This window comes from Uloborus diversus, chromosome 1 (genome assembly GCF_026930045.1).
Source record: "Uloborus diversus isolate 005 chromosome 1, Udiv.v.3.1, whole genome shotgun sequence".
In the NCBI taxonomy this organism is placed as follows: Eukaryota; Metazoa; Arthropoda; class Arachnida; order Araneae; family Uloboridae; genus Uloborus; species Uloborus diversus.
In genome coordinates this window covers 245919369-245937291 of record NC_072731.1, presented here as the reverse complement: position 1 = coordinate 245937291, position 17923 = coordinate 245919369, and the positions used below count along the sequence as shown (strand labels likewise).

General features: G+C 35.1%; 1 protein-coding gene across 1 annotated transcript in view; it reads right to left on the bottom strand.

Moving 5' to 3' along the window:
- LOC129226448 (acyloxyacyl hydrolase-like) overlaps nt 1–16991 on the bottom strand; it is a 53288-nt gene extending 36297 nt beyond the window's left edge. The window contains exons 1-3 of the mRNA XM_054861057.1: nt 16847–16991; nt 4429–4585; nt 377–476 (exon numbers count right to left, since the gene is read on the bottom strand). Coding sequence (XP_054717032.1) covers nt 377–476; nt 4429–4585; nt 16847–16973 — 384 coding nt within the window. The 5' untranslated portion in view covers nt 16974–16991. The remainder of the gene's footprint in view (nt 1–376; nt 477–4428; nt 4586–16846) is intronic.
- Nucleotides 16992–17923: the final 932 nt, after the last annotated feature.

Here is a 17923-nt window from a genome sequence, read left to right as displayed (position 1 = left end):
AAACTAACTTTTGAAGCACATTTATTTTGATGTAATAAAGAACTCATTTTCAAAGAGAGCAATTTGTTTCGGTTCAAAACTCCTTTATAATTTAGCGCAAAGAGGTTTGGATAGCTTTTCTTTTTAATGTTCAGTTCTGTTAAAATTTATATTTTACCGGGAAAACACAAACGATAAGTTTAAAAACTATATAAACCTTTATGAAATGTAAAAAGAACCAAATTCTTTTTTTTACTAAGTATGCTAGAAAGTTCATTGGCGAAACGTTATGCTGGTTCCTCATTCCTCTGCCCGTTATTATGATGGGGGGGGGGGAGGTATCCGGGTTCGAATTTAGCTTGTGAGAATTATAGTAGACCTAGCTATATGGACTTACCTCTGGTTCAGGGAATAAATGGCAGTAATCCATTCCAGCATCTACGTGGCAAATACCTAAACTGTAGCATACTACATCTGGAGATTCCTTCCGACTCAATCTAAAAATTTAAATAAAAAAAAGTTAGGAAAAGGTGAGGAAATATTTACCGTTCTTTGTTAATTGTGATATTGTACTCCTCTCTTTTGTAGCCTATTTTACGAGAAGGGATGGCAGAGGTAAGCCAAGCAACCTATAAACTTGACGATATAGTGTGGGTCGGTTAACTTGATGCTTGACCTCAGGCGCCCTCATTTATGTTTGTGTTTAAAGTGGGGGAAATTCTTAGATTGGCGCAGCACCGGTCATCAAACCAGCCTTTTTCACCTCCATTTTTTAATTCTTTTTACAACAAGAAGTTCCGTCTAGAACTAGACGAGCCTACTTTCCCGTATACCCATACTACTTTCTAGTACCTGATCAATATTCTCAAAAATAGCTAAAATCGCAAATTTTTTCAAACATATTTTTTTTAATATTTTAAGCTGATTTCTAGGAATAAAATATTCCTTACTTTTCTTCAAAAAAACGAACAAATAAAATAGCAGCACCTTTTAAACAAAGCAGCTAATACACTTCTTTCCATTAAAAAATTTTTTTGACAGCTTTCAAAACGAAAAAATAATAATAATAAGTTCATTAAAATAAATACATCATATAAAAAAAAATCGTTTCTTTTTCCCCTGTTGCCAAAAATAATTTTTTAAACGAATTAATGCACTTACCAAAATAAAAAAAAAAACAATAAACTGTCAACTTAAAGAAATAATTTTCATTGTCAAAAAAAAAAAAAAAATCGTCTGCGCATATTTTTCGAGTTTATTCACCGAAAACTAAATACCTAAATTAAAACTTTAGCGTGAAAATAAAAACAAATCATATCAACAATAATTATTTCACAGTTAAAACCACAGCAGCGGAGTCGGAGTCGGAGTCAATCTCATTTTGCGATAAAAGAGTCGGAGTCGATTATCCAAGAATCGGAGTCAGTCATTTGTCCTCCGTGTATAAATGTTTGCCATAGCTACGAAGTCAGAGTCGAAGTCGGGGAGTCGGAGTCCGATTAATTGTCGGGAACAGGAGTCAGAGTCGGTGTCAGATGCCCCTAAATTCTCGGAGTCGGGAGTAGGTCGTCAAGAGCTATTTCCAACAAAGTTTGTTTCAAGTAAATCCGCCTTTAAGTTCGGAATCTATATTGACTTTCAGTTTCCCCTTAGGCGCTAATGTTAAGAGATTTTAACTGTTCAAAATTGAACGAAAACTTGTTCAAATCAAAAAGATATTTTCGATACATGTTTTTTATCAAAAGTTTTTCCCTACAAAGTTTGTTTGAAGCCACTTCGCTTCTAAGTTCAAGATTTATTTTTGATTTGAATTTCCCCGTAGGCGCTAATGTTAAGTTTTTTTGAACTGTTCAAAATTGAACGAAAAATTGTTCAAATCAAAAAATGAATTATGGGAATGAGATGTCCTCGCCGAGATCTTTCTAACAAAAAAAATTTTGTTCGAATCGGACTAGTCATTCAAAAGTTATTAGGGGGGGGGGACAGACAGACAGACAGACCGACAGACATTTTCCCCCATCTCAATACCCTACTTTCCAATTTTTAATTTTTCAATATTTATCTAACTATTTTATTTATTTTTGACTTTTTTTTGTTTTTCGGGATATTTTTAAGATGTATTAAGCCTTCTTTCATGCTTTTTTCTTCTTTCTCTGATTTTTACTGGGAAAGTAGGCTAAAAAAGGAAGTATTGTATTCGTGAAAAAAAAAAAAAAAAAAAAAAATCCTCAAAAATCGTCCTTAACTTCCATTTTGCTCACCCCCGAAAGAATGTTGAGGTTTTTTTTTTTTTTTCCAACCCGACCACACGCGCATAAGTGCCTAAGAATGTACAGACACCCGAAATATCCATTTTGACGATCCCCGAGTTAATTACAACGAGTTTTCTCGTGACGTCCGTATGTACGTATGTATGTCGCATAACTCAAGAAGTGTTGCCAGATGGACAAATCCAGATTTCCCCATTTCCCTTCTAACTTTTCCCCAAAAAACGATGTTTTTTAACAAAATTCCCTAAATTCAAAAATTATTTTTCCACTAATATTTTTATAAAATGAATCGACTTCCCATGGTAATTTTTTCTCTTGAAAGAAATTTTTTCCCCAAAACAACCAAATTTCTAAAATTCCCCAACATTTTTTTTTTTTTTTTGTTTTCATATTTTTTTTTTTTTTTTTTTGTAATTATTATACGAGCGCCATCATCAAGAAAGGACTTTTACTCATATTGGATTTGATTATATGGCCCTGGCCGACCAAGAGGTAAGAAATAACCGAATATTTTTTTTTCTACTAGCATTTACTACTCTGCTTCTGTAGATTTAAACTATGAACTTTAAAAATTTATCCAAGAACACTCTTCATCACACTCACTTATTTTTACCCGTTTCACGTATCAACTAATTACTTAGTGCGAATTCCGTAACATAATACTCCACATAATGTGAAATGCGAATTCCGTAAAATTGAGAAAAGCTAAACCAACGCAGTACTAACAGCTTACGTTCGACGAGCTCAACCGGTAGCAACCGGTTGATCGTCACGAGACAGCTAGTGACGGCAGCTAATGCATTGGAGGTGACGAGGTGATTTCATTATTTTAACCGGTGAGCTACCAGTCGCTCATCGAACGCAACCACAATTTCACTACCAGATGTAAACAAGAGAATTTAATACATGGAATACACCGAATTTAAACACGAAAAAAATGCTTTTTTCCTGAAGATTTTTTTTCTTCGGGTTTTCCCCAAGAAAAAAATTTTTCCCCAAAAAATTCTCCTCAAAACCCATTTCCCCAAAATTTCCCCAGAGGGCACACGATTTCCCCAAAATGGGGAAATTTCCGCCAATCTGGCAACACTGCGTCAAGAACGGTATGTCCTAGAAAGTTGATGTTTGGTACGTACTCTCCTAGTGGGGTCTAGTTGTGCACCTCCCTTTTTGGTTGCATTTGGATGTACCAAAGGGGGTCTTTTACACCTTTTTGAGGGGGAATCATTGCTAATTTCAATGCAAACTCAAGTGGTGCAATTTAGCAAACACTTGGCGATAGATATATCGCCAAGCTTTTGGTCGCCAAGTTTGTCACCAACTTCGCGACAAATTTGGCGGTTTTTTTTTTTTTTTTTTTTTTTATTCTGGTTTCATTTTGGCCACTATTGGCGATATTTAGAGAGTTAACTTTTGAATCACATTAAAATTGCCAATAATGGATAAATAACATTGGTGTAAAAGGTTTTAATTGGTGTAAAAAGGTGTAAAGGTGTAAATTGGTGTAAAAGGTTTTAAAAGGTGTTTTAATTGGTGTAAAAGGAACTCATGTGAAGCACACAGCAGCTCGGTTAATTTTAACTGAAACCGTTTAAGCCTCTGTGAATCAGAAAAGCAACTAATTAGAGCTAAACTGTAGTACAACTATTAGAGCTAAACTATAATACAGTCTGTTTAACGCTTTTAAGACTGGAAACAATACTTATTTGAAAAACACTTTTTACAAGCATACCACATTTTTGATTTTCACAATCTCTTTTTAAAATCTCATTGAAAATCGATATTTAAAATTTAAAAAAAAAAAAAAAAAACTGGTTCATAGTCTTTTTCCCCTCACAAAAAATATAATCGCCTATTCAATCCTTTATGTTTACGAACACTATCACTTCTCGTGAAACTAAGTATAGACAAATGAGGCAGTGAGCCGCAAAGGAGTGTAAGTGGAAATTTTCAAGTTTTAGGTAGGCTTTCATTGCAAAGTTTTTCTTAATCATGCTGTATAACAGCAACCAGGGCTACTGGTACTATCTCTTGTCCCAAGATAGAGAAGTTCACCTACCATGTACTGGTTATCTCCAAATTTTTAATTTTGCCACTTGCATATCCCTTTGCTTCTCACTACCTCAAATGTCTATTTTACTGAAGAGCGACATTCTTCAAAAGCAGCAATAGTACTCACTTTTCAATGATAGATGGACCCCAAAGATGAACCAAGATGTCGCATAAAATCGTGTATTCAGATGGCAAGAATGTGCATAATTCCGATACCATATTAGTCACTGTCCTGTTGTTGACTTCAGCGACTTGTTCTATCAAAGCAACCAGGACTGTGCACGCTAAAAGAAAAAATAACAACCTCTGCATTTTGCTTGATTTTCGAAATTGGCATTGAAACAGCACACGCGATTTAAATTATTTGGAATAATGAACTTAGAGAATGTTTCGAATGAATTATTAATCATTTAATGTTTAGTACTTGAACATGGTTTTGTACTTAGTGTATAGAAATGTAATAGTTGGATTCAGAGATATTTTTAACATTTCTAAATGCGTAATCGACGCATTGATAATCAATTCGGAACTCCAATAAACTATAGGGGGCGCTGCAGCCACTGTCTAATGGCGGATGAAAAAGGTAAAACAAACAAATTCCATAACTTATTACTTGCTTTGACGCTCCGTGAATGACAGTAATTTTTCATCGTGTTTGTGGGAAGCTTTCTTTTCTATTCTTCTGAAATTACATTACGCCACAAACTGTTTGAAGCCTGTACTTTACCCCAAAGAAAACACGTGGAAAGGAATGTTTTACCTTTTTCTTTAGTATTGTTTATCACCGCATGGTATTCGAGCTCTGGAATTGCGAATAGCTAGATGTCTCAACTCGTTATAGTATGTGCATTAGAATTAGCATTAGCCATCCAGAGACCTCCGTACCATCCAATTTTCTTGGATTAATCGGTTTTTAATAGGTCTCTGTGAAATTCATTTACATAGAACAAAAACCTTTTTCGTTTCCTTGCGATGAACAATTTTGAAGTACCTAAACAGTAACACATTTCTCTTACATATGATGCATGACGTAGATTGCTACATTCCGTAAATATTACACATAAAAGGAAAAAAAATATAATACAAGCTCCACTTAGAGTTATTAACAAGAAAAGGATGTGTAAATGATGTACAACATGTATAGTAGGTGCCCCACTTGTTATATATAATTCAGTTAGTCAGATTGGCGATCAAGGGAGGGATGATTTAGCACTAGGTGATTTGCTCACCAGACCTAACACCATGGGATTTTTTACTGTGGAGATAAGTAAAGGATTACTGAAAATTCGGATCACTGCAGCAATTGCCTCTGTGACTGCGTACGTGCAACAATGTGTAGGGCAGGGGTTAGAATACAAGTGTGATACGATTCGGGTATCAGCAGTAGGGTAAATCGAGCATTTTTATAATGATTTAAGTGTAAAAAAGAAGCATTTGTTTTTGTACCGTTTTTACTCTTAGAAATACAGTGGACCCTCGTTTTACGCGGTTTCGATTATACGCGGTTTAAGATTTGACACCTTTATTTTATTTTGCGCGGATGAGTTTCGGTTTCACGCGGATGCGGCGATGCAAACAGATAAAATTTTCCCCTCTTTCAATATATAAACTCCTAAAGATTACAGATTAGGCGCAATCAACTGCATTTTGGCGTGCTAATAATGGAGTTTGGGCCACTGGAGACATTTTATGCTATTGGTTCTAGAGCTCTTTCCAGAAGTAAAGTTATTAAACTCACACAGTTCAGAACTCACTGGAAGAAGAGCTTTTAGGAGTGACAAAGGAGGCCAAAACCAACGAGGATACCGACGTCGGGGACTCACAACCAAAAACGTTCACATTGAAAATGTTGAGCCATTCCTAGACAGTAGAAGTGATGTTTCTGATTTGTTAGTGAAGGAAGATTCTTTCATGGAAATGACGTGGAAATTTCATGGAATTTCATGGAAATTCTTAGTGACTGCCAAAAGACTATCACAGCCAGCTCCTCTTTATAAACAGAATACGAAATTAATTATGTTTTCTTTATGCATTTGTGCATAAAAGTCGATATAAGTGCACATTAAACTTATTATACAATTAGCCATCACTAGAATGAAGTATTTTGTTATCTACGGAACCAAACCCCTATTTTAATACTAGTATTAGGTCTCAATTTAGGCGTTATTTCCGTAGAACGTAACTCCCGCGTAAAACGAAGGTATACTGTATACACGTTTGAAATTCAACCATTATTTTTCAATATAATCCTGTATTATTGCTAATAAATAAAATCGGTGGCGGAAAAAAAGTAAAGGAAAAGAAAAACCGATATCAATACATTGACATGGGCGGATTTAGAACTGAGTTCCTGGGGGGGGGGGGGCAGAATTTTTTTTTTTTTTAGCATTATCAATTGTATTGATTACAACTGGCTGGATTTAGCCTTAGCCTGCCTCTAAGCTATTTCAGGGTTTGGGTCTCTTTAGTAGTCTGGTCAACTTCTCCATCGGTGGCAAAAAAGGTCATTTTTTAAAGCGCCCCCCTCCTTCCATGCATTATACATAAGGTCTAAGGTGGAAAATGGAGTCCTTTTAAGTAGGGGATAGAATATCTCCAATTTTAGGAATTTTTGTAAAATAGATATAAAATTCTGCATTTTGAAGCCTTAGAAGGGGTAATTGGAACTACTAAAATTTCGGAGACAAATAGCAAAACTCTTTTGCAAATTACGATAATACACAGTAAAAATTGTTTTAGGGTTGACAAATCAATTACAACAGTTCTCAGAGAGAAAAAGCGAGAAAGAATAGAAGATTATGCATTGTTATTTGCTTACTTTGGCTGTCGGTTCAATTCAATCAGCTTTTGATCACGTCTCCAACCCACCGATAAATACAACAGTGAATTAAATACAAAATGATCAATATTAAAAAAATGCTTTAAAAGAAATGGTGTATAGATTTAGAAAATAGGCCCATTTGGACAGTTCATAATTTATACACTTGATAAGAAATAAAGTTGAAGCACACTTTGCTTAGGAATTTCAAAGACTCATCTAATCCGTTTCAAGGACTTGAGAACAGTTAAAATTATTTAAGGCACTTAAATTGGCCTTTCCAGTCTCTGAAATTTAGTACTTGATTGAACTTTTTTACAGTATTGTTCTAACTTTGTAAGAAACAACTATTTTAAGCTTGGGGCTTCGGTGGCCAAGCGGTATTGCTCAGCAACTGCTTGCATGCAGAGAGGCACAGGTTCGATTCCCCCCTACTGCCCTGGGTGTTCTTCTGATTTCCTTGTATTGTAATAAATCTGAATTGTGCTATCTGTCAAATGTGTCTGAGCAAAAGTCAGACTTCCACCTAAAATGGGGCTCAGTCAAACGGAAGTCGCTCATATTAGCCTCAAAAGTGGATTAACGCCTCTGTTATTCATTACCTTGGGTGCTCCAAGGGTCATCAGAAAAGGACAGTCGCTATTCTCTTCATTTTCACTTCTGAACTTTTCAAAAAAAGAATAAAAAAACATGATTTTTTTTCTTTTCACATTTTTGAAGGTGTGTTGTTACCATGTATAACGTTCTCCCAAGACTGGGGGGGGGGGGCATTGCCCCCCCCCCTCGCCCACCCATAAATCCGCCCATGTACATTGAAACCAAATTTCTAAGTTGTTTCAGTTATTCATTTTATTCCAAGGCGAAATGGCGCCTTTGATTTCTTGAAATTCGTGATGCAACAGAAGCAGACGATTGAAGGTCATCTCTTTGCGAATGAATGACGCATAAGCCTATCAAGTTACCGTACTTTCAACCCTAATGCCTTTCCGAAGTTAAAATTTCAATGCCTCATTTTATCTGACAAACGATAATTTAGACTGATTAAAAACGCAGGATTTAATTTCCCACTGTTTTCGCTCTCGAGAGAACATCTCCGCTAGCAAATATACAATATACACAAACGCGTTTAAACAAAAGTGGGAAAGGATTCAAAGGTTCGTTAGCAACAAATTCGAATACAAGAAGATAGGTCTAAGATTTATATAGTTGTTTTAGTATTGTCCGTTTTTCACGAGAAGGCACTTGACTCCTCCCTCGTCACGTGGTACCCGATGATTCTATTTCGCTGCTTTCGGTAGAAGGCATATTCGGATCATAGCATTTTGTTGTGAAAGCAGCAGTTTTTAAAATGTAACAACAACTAAAATGACAACAGACAAGTGAAGTAAGTGGTGTAAAGGACACTAAGACTTTTTTGCACATTAAAATGCACGCCCAAGTTAAGACTGTCTGGTTGTCTCCTTTAGAACTCTGCGTTCGAGGAGGAGTGGCGAAGTGCCTTCTCGTGAAAAACGGACAATACGCATCCTTATTTTAGGATCAGTTGATGTTCAGCTTGTGGTGTAAAAATTTCGATATTTTTAAGCTGAAAACGCTTGATATTGAAAGTACAAAACTCATGTTCTACGCTTAATTAGAAATTAAAGCGAGGGGTAAATGCTTTATGTTTGTTGATTAGGATAGAAGAGGTCTACTTAACTATTAAAACGAAAATTATATTTAGTAATCTAAGTGGAAATGCTGCGATTATTTATAAAGAAAATAACGTATAAAGATTTATTACGTACATCAAAATAATAGTTAAAAAGGAAGATATTAACTATTTGCTCTTTCGAACAGGAGAAGTCTTGCATTCCATCACAAAAATGAAGCAGCTACCGGAGGGGAGAACGTCTTATAAAAAATATTTAAAAAAACCTACTAAATCAAAAAACTGCAAAAATCACGCCCATTTATGTGCAAATAACACTGATTTCTCAAAGTCGGGGGGAGGTGGGGGGGGGGGGCAAGTGCTTCCTCCTGACTTCTCAAAATTTCGGGCCTAAGTAGACAAAGTACTGACGACTGAGTAAAAGGGAAGATGAGAAAGTTTAGTTTTGAAATATTGAGTGAGCAAAAAAAAAGTATTTAGTACGATGAAGTTTAAGTTCCCCCCGGTGAAGTTTCACCGGATCGGTGAAGAAACTTAACTCCTTAGGAAACGAGCTGATGTGTGCATCACATGGCTTCCTTTTACGCCAATTTAATGATAATAGCGCCTTGGAGTAAGCAAGGAAACACTAAATAATTTTCACCCATAGTTTCTTGCGAACCGAAGCAAAAAAACGCTTTACACAGATTTATTTCCCCATTATTGGCAATTTTAATGTGATTCAGTGGTTAACTCTTTAAATATCACCAATATTGGTCGAATAAAAATCAGACTTAAAAATTAAAAAAAAAAAAAAAGTGTTTGACAAACTATAACACCACTTGAATTAGCATTGAAATTAACAATGATTTTCCCCTAAAAAGGTGCAAAATACCCCCTTGGGAACATCCGAATGCAACCAAAAGGGAAGGTTCACAACTAGACCTTACTAGGAGTCTGCGTACCAAGTTTCAACTTTCTAGGACATACCGTTTTTGAGTTATGCGAGATACATACTTACATACACACATACGCACATACATACGTACATATACGGACGTCACGAGAAAACTCGTTGCGATTAACTCTGGGATCGTCAAAACGGATATTTCGGGTGTCTGTACGTTACTAGGCATATATCCACGTGTGGTCGGGTCGAAAAAAAACTCAACATTCATTCAGGGGAGAGCAAAATGGAAATTAAGGCCGATTTTTGAGTGAAAATGTTTTTGCGAATACAATACAGTAGGCGCCGCTTAATGTGATCACTTTGGGACAAATACAATTTGAAAACAATAACCAACTGATAACAATAACCGAAAAAAAATCAAGGAGACACAAAAAATTGTTTTTTTTTTTTTTTTTTTTTTTTCAATTAAGGTGCATCTATTTTGGCAACCTCAAATTAAAATCACAATGACTGAACTGAACGCAGTTTTAAATTATAAATTATTAACTTAACAGAATGGAAATATCTGAATTATAAAAATTTAAAGCTAAATTATGCAATTTTTAATCACATAGTAATAGGTGAAGTAAAATATGACCGTTTTCCCTGACATTCGTAAACCAGTTTCAAAGCACATTCAGTTTTTCTATCTTTTCCAGCATGGTTTTGTATGTTGTTTAAATTTTAATTTAACTTCGCTTTGTTTTCAGTCTCGACATAGTTCTTTAATAGTTGACAAAGTAATGGCAACAATTTAGGTCCTACATCAATGCCTGCAACATGTCCAGCGACTGAATTTTTTTAGGTGCAAAAGAAAGTTTTCTTAGGGGGAGTCTGTGGTCACTGGGTCGAACTTTCTATAGCTTCATTCTTAAAAAATTTTTGAATTGCTATTAAAAACCACAAAAGCTACACAGAAAGTTAGTCTCGTCAGGGTTTGCCTATGTATTTCTGTTAATTGAGGAACAAAAACGGGGAAAAAAATGAAAGTTTATGGAAAAGTGATAACAATAAACGAAGACGCTGATTACAATATCCGACTTTTCTAAGGTGTGTTAACATACAATTGTACCGGGATTTCGTGATTCTGATTACATTAAGCGAATGATAACATTAACCGTGATCACATTAAGCGGCGCCTACTGTACTTTCTTTTTTGTAAAAGGAAGTAAAAAGAGAAGAGTGAAATAGTTTGGAAAACATTTAATTAAACTATGAGATCACTTCACAAACTTCGCAATAAATAACAGTTTAATCACGCCAACATACTCAAAATGCTGGTGAATTAACCGATTAAAAGTTGTTTGAACCATTCTGCGCAATGTTGTGACACAATCGCTACCCACTGAGTATACATTTTTTACGTACAACATTGTGCAATAATCATTGCTCAAAATTGATTATTTGTAAAGTAATGACAACTTTTTAAAAACAAACATGAATGATTTCATCCGAATGATTTAATGTTTCGATCAAAACATTTAGTCATTTTTGATAAGACACTGATGCGCAAGTTAAAACTGCAGAAGAAATAAATATCGATCATGATAGCTGAAAGATAACTTCGACCTCCACACCTTGCATGTTTGTTTATTTTTTAGCGTTGTTACTTTTTCATTCATATTCTGCTTAATCTCAATGCAGAAGGGGGGGGGGGTGAAAATGATTCATTGCACTTCAAAATGATTGTAAAAGTTATTCTATTCTTAAATTAAAAAAAAAGAGCTATTTGCCGTTGTTGTAATTGAGAAAGTAAGTATAACCATATTTTTGATAATATTCTCATAAAACTTTAAAATTTTCACAAATGCTCCCGCTTTTAAATTGTTTTTAACTTTTTTTTTTTTTTTTTGGTTTAATGATCATCTGTGTGGTTTTGGTGGCTTAAATTGAGAAATTAAACATACATAATCATTTGGAAAAGAATTAAATTTTTTGGTTTGCTCACAAATATTTCATCCGTTACATCTGTAACTCGGTCTGTAACCGTTTCTCTAAATCAGTCAAAAATAATAATAATAATAATAATTTCAAATTAGATTGATCTGTACTTCTAGATTGAGATAATTTTCAGCGTCTGTCGTTTTTTTTTAAAATTAAATTAATTTTTTTTTAAGGAACAAATTTTGTGTACCATTTTTTTTCCCATTATAAATTTTCTGCTAACCACATTACGAACGAGAAATTACATTTGCTTACGTGAAATAATTTTTCCTTTTTACCGAAATTAGCTACAGAAATAAAAAAAAAATAAATATTCGAATATTTTCTGTAACACAAATTGATAACAAAAGTGTTCGCGAAATGTGAAAAAAATTGAGAGTATTTCAGGAAAAATGTATTCAATTAGTTTCAAAAATGCAAACGATATCGCTCAAGCGTAGTTCTGGTAAAGCAAAGAGAAGCACCTATGTATATTTTATCGTTACACGAGTGAAAGTAATGAGAGAATACGAGATCTTTCCGTCGAACAGGCGAGGCGTTGGTACATCATTTCTTCATGAGATAGATTAAGCTGCTGACACATTTTTCAGTCGAATTTTCTTATCTCTTTTTGAAAAACGCTGAAGTAGTGTCGCGAATTCAGCTTAGTCTTTTACAGAGAAAGTTATGAAGTATTATGGGCCGATTTTTTAGCACTAGCTACTTGTTAATTGCATCTTAATTACTATAGAGCCGATTAAAAGCTGCTGTGAATGCAAAACCTCTGTACTGCCTACTTTGAAACTATAGCAGCCTTTTTCTTTCTTTTTTTTATAAATTTTTATAAATTCAAGATTGCAAGCATTTTCTTTCTTTCTTTCTCTTTCTCTCTCTCTTTTTTTTTTTTTTTGTAAATTCACGATACAAGTATTTCGATTTATCGTTTATGTTTAGAATTGTAGCGAAGCAGAAATCTTGTTTTAGCCTTCAAATTCCTTCATAGCTGAAAAAACCTATTTTTTGTTCACTAACTGTTGAGCAAACTGGAAACACATTTCTCACACTAAGCAAATCTGTTCGGTCAAAACTTTTCCAAACGATTTCCCACTAAAAAGAGTAAAAATTATTTCTACAGAGCTCCTTTGTATAAACTCAAAATCGAATCAAAAGTAGTATATAGAGCAAATTTAAAATTAAAGATCTGTCAGGAACTTCAGTAGTTAATTTATGAGAACAAGTGCCACAGAAAATAATTTCTAATTAAAAATCAAATGAATTCACAAAAGTGAAATGATTCTCCTGATCAAATTTGATTGTTATTTAACAGAAAACTATTTACCTAATAAATATGATCTATGGTAGTGGACTCATGCTTAATTAGACCTGTGAAAATTAATTAAATAAAAAGTAAGTGAGTTAAACATCACTTTTATTATTAAGAAACTAGCTGCGTCACCCGGCTTTGCACGGTTTACCTCGAAAATAAAAGTTATGTCAAGTGACGCGTGTTCAACAATCAGGCTTGAACAAAGGCAAAAAAAAAAAAAAAAAAAAAAAAAAAAAAAAAACCGATAAAATTTTGCGGCAGATTGCGGAAAAATAACCAAAAAATAAACATTTTAAATACCCCGATTACAGGAAAAGCCTCTAAAACAAAAGACAGAATTTTATTTTTTCATATTCGAGAAAAGAAAAGGCAACAGATCTTTCTTCTTAATGATCGCTACATGCCATATAGAGTAAAGAAATTACATACATAGAGTAAAGAAATTGTATATTTCTTTACTCTATGCTACATGCACGCTACAAATTATAATTAATAATAATTTGAACGGAGGAAAGCCTTCGAAAAATAAGAATTTTGTGTCGAAATCTAAGTGTCATAATTAATAGTTTTCAATTGATATCTCCGCTAATTATTATCGGTGGATTATGTTAAATAGCCAAACATGAAAAGACGGGAAGATTACTGTCTAACCAAGGATTATATGGAAAGGTAAACATCCGGTTTACACGCGGAAATGGAAGCATCTATTAGTTTTCAGGGATGTCAGATTTTGCAGATGTATGTTAGCCTTTAAATTAAGCAGAGTCTCATTCAAATAAGCGGAATACGCGCATAAAATTTTTATTTTTCCCCTCATTCAGATGGAGTCGCCTTAACTGGATGTTTGCCAATTCCATACAATCCCTGGTCAAACAGTACGAATCCATCGATACCTAGCTCGATGGTCAATTCACTGCCGTTCGGGAGAAGTAACTCAGACATACATAGATACATAGGCACATACGCTGTTTTTAATTATATAAGATAAATTAATACATGAACTACTTTGTGCTGAAAAGTTCAAGGTAAAATATTACGTAAAAGTTCAAAGATTTTAACAATTGCAAAGTTGTAAATTTTAACGTTGCATTTCATCTTGTACCCATCTATTATAATCAGCAATATATTTTGAGATACAACTAAGTTGACCAAATTTTCCAAGAGCAAATTGGGGACAAATATCTGCAGCGTCCCCACTTTTGAAATGAGTTGGGGACAAAAATAGCCATGAGCTAGCTTGTGTACAAACAACAACAGGGTCTGATATTGCGAGATATTTTGTTCAAAGAAAAAGTGGGGTGGAAGAGCACTTGTAAAACATAGATGTGTGCACAAATTCATGTGTATGTTAATAGTTTTAGGGCATCATAAGTCGGGTTATGACCTCCTCCCTGATTGTAGATGATGTGCCGCTTCCTTGCTTTTGGGATACTTTTCTATTTCTGCATCGCAAAACCATGCCATGCACTAAGACTTACGAGCAGTTTCTTCAGGAAGAAGCATAAAACGTTACATTTCAAAACAAAAACTGCTACAATATTGATAAATAATGAAATTTAGTGCTATATGAATCAATACTAGCTCAGGAAAATGAAAAATTATCTTTTTTCAATACTTCAGGAAAGTAGTAGTACAATATAGAATTCAAACAAGTATGACAAATGCGAAAAGAAAAAAAGAAGCAAATAGTTATTTCAATGTTTCACTAAACTAACTGGAATACCCGAAAAGATTTCAAATGATATTGAAATGCAAAGTTGTTGGAATGAAAAGCCAGGTGGGATTAAACGGTTAAAAAACTCAAAAATGTGGTTCCCACTTTTTGTAACTCACTATTTTAAAGGGCAGGGACAAACTTGCAAATGGGGACTGTCCCCACTAGATGGGGATGCTTGGTGGACTTGCAAATGGGGACTGTCCCCACTAGATGGGGATGCTTGGTGGACTTGGACATATTCCTTTGCCTTCAAATATGGTGAAAACCGAAAAATGATGAGAATTTCTTTTTTCAGAATTGCTTAGAAAATATGAAAAAGCTGATGCTACTTGGATCTTGCAGGCGAGCTATGCCATGTTACGTTTTAAGAAGTTTCTCTCAAATGTAACTCAATTACAAGCTTCATCAGGTAGAGCAAATTGTTTGAGCCACATTTAGTTATCTCAAAATACAAGTTTACAACGCTAACATTGACATTCGTTGTGGGCCAAACAAAATGAGTTCACAAAACTCTCTTGAATGACACGAAAAGCATGCGAAGAATCAGCCCCAGATTTATAAATTAACCCTGCAACAAATCTGTTGGGCCCCTCCCCATAAGCCAGCAGTGAATATTTGCAATGTTAACAAGTCTTAGCGCTAGTTTTTTTTTTTTTTTTTTTCAATTTTCAGGGCCGGTGGTCCTCTTAAGGACATGCCCCCCCCCCCGCACTTTGGGGTCTGCGGGTCCCAGATCCGGCCTGTGAAGAATGAAGAAGAGTTGAAAGAATCGAGCATTTTTTTTTTTTTTCAAAGGCCCGTTATTTCACAATTTTCCGGGGGAGGGAGGAGGAGTGGTGAAAAAGTACACACATTTGCAGCAAATTTGGAGGAAGACGATTTTTATTGTAAAATGGTTTAATGAAGAAAAAGAAAATGACGAGGGGTTTTATTTGTTTAATAAAAGTACGTAAATACCTATAAAACGTGCGCTTTTTAATTCAAAAAACTGCTGTACGAAATGATTCAACCTGCGCTCCAGCTCGAAACTTGAAAAAAATCTTTCAGAACCACTTTGAGTTCAGAACAAGCTCTTTTTGACCTAATTGATAAGGGCAACACTTCCTAACAATCTCAAAAAAAAAAAAAAAAAAAAAAAACAGAAGCTGAACAGATTCATTTTCACAGAGGACTGTGTACAATTGCCGCCGTCTCTGCTGCGACGGTAACGGTGCAATGCGCCTTGCCTCCGAACACAAAGATCTACAGCACAAGACGAGGAAATAACACCGAGGATACCGTACCGGTGGGAACCCAGCCGTAGGTGGGGTCTGGTCTTTGGGGGACCGGGCCCGTCCCTATGCCGGTCCCAAGCCCGGGTAAATGGGGAGGGTTTTACGATGGTGTAGCATCCACGTATGTAAAACGACCACTCTTTACTTGCGTGTGAGCAGATCTGCCCAATGGCTATCGAGTGGAACAGTGAGTAGGCAATGGGCACCACCGGAGTCAGGTCCGTACCTGGGTCCACGGTGTCTAGAGTCGTAAGTGGTTTAGATCTCGTTCCCTTATGGGTAAGGGGGCCCCGGCCGAAAGGTCCGTTCTCTGGAAGCCCCAGATGGCATAGCAGAGCGGGGTTCCCTGTTCCGTACCGTACCGGTGGGAATCGAACCCTCGACCTCCGGCTTAGAAAACTAAGTTTCTATACCACAGAGCCTCCCCCTCCCCTCCTACCAAGAAAATAATGTTTCCAAAAGAAGCAAAGAAAAGACAATGCAGAGAAGCTTCATACAACGCGTCATTTGATGGTCTTATAATTGTTTTGAAGTAAATGGGTTCATGAAGCATAAAGCAAAATTCAATGGGGATGGAGATTATCTTTTTTTCTTTGTAGAGACAGTTTAAAAATTACACAGGGGAGTTATGTTTCAGGAGTATTTCTTCTTTTATTAGGGGGAGGGGTTCTCGTTTCTGGTGGAGTGTAGTACTTGAGGAGTGTGGGGGAGGGGAGCGTCATTGCGAGGGGATTGCTATTACCCATATGTTATGAATATAAAATTTAAAAATCAAACTTAAAACTGTCAGAACGCAAAATAATTACATATTAATTAATAGCTGTTCATTTAAATATGAGAAATACAGTGAATAAGAAACATATTCTTAATTATGTTATGAATATCAAATATTAAATTAATTTCTGACCTTGGCAAGCTCTTCCTCCATTTATCAATTCAATATCGCCAGAAGAGGGAGAATCCGCTTCAACAAAACATATTGCAGAAGTGAAAATTGCTAATGAAAGCACGATTACTATTAAATTGATCTTCATCTTCCTAATTATTTTAAATTCCCGTTTTCTTTTTCAATTCAGAGGGTTTGCATGTTTTATATGCACTAATTCTAGCGGTCATTTGAACTTCGCTCCGATGATCTGATGATGACCTTGCAAATCGAAATAAATAAAACGTTGCTGTAATTTGAGTCATAACAGGAGAAAAGAGAAACTTTTATTTTGGACATGTGGATCACTTATTTTGATATATTGTTGCGTGACTTTTGATAAACATTGATAACATTTAAAAAATATCACTGCGCATGTCCCGTAAAATTAAATTATCTTCTTTAAAATGGCATCAAAACTAGCACCCCCTTTTGGCGCTAAATTGGCGAGTTGGCGGTAGTACCTTGCTCTTCTGCTAGCGATAAACAAATTGCTAAATACTTTATTCGCTAAATTTCGGTTTTTAATAATAGAAAATATTAATATTAAATTTCTAGGATAAAGATATCAAAACTATAAACTGTTTAGAACTGTGCGCTTGTTTGAATTTTTGTTTTAAAATGTAGAACTCTGATGTTTTCGGTATGGTATGGTAACCCCTTATTTTTCAAACCGCAAAATTCAAACATTCACTCGTGCCGCAACGAAACGAAATTGTTGTTGGTTGTTGATAAGTGGGTGGCGTAAAGTACGTTATTAATTTGTGTCGTCGCAGAGATTCTTGTTTAATTAAAAATGGATCTAGATGATTCATTTACTGAAGTAAGTCTTTGTTTATTTCGTTTTACGACGTAATTGTTAAAATGAAAGCAACGAAATAATGAATGTGTTATCTTGTTGACTTCAGTATTTCAAAACTGAAGTAGCTCAATGTTTTCATTTGTCAAAAGAACTCTTTTTTTTTTTTATATTGATATTTGAAAATGTTGCAAGCGTGTGGTTTACGTTGTAGAACTATTTGTACTCGGAGAGATTTTATACTAAAATGTTTTTACCAT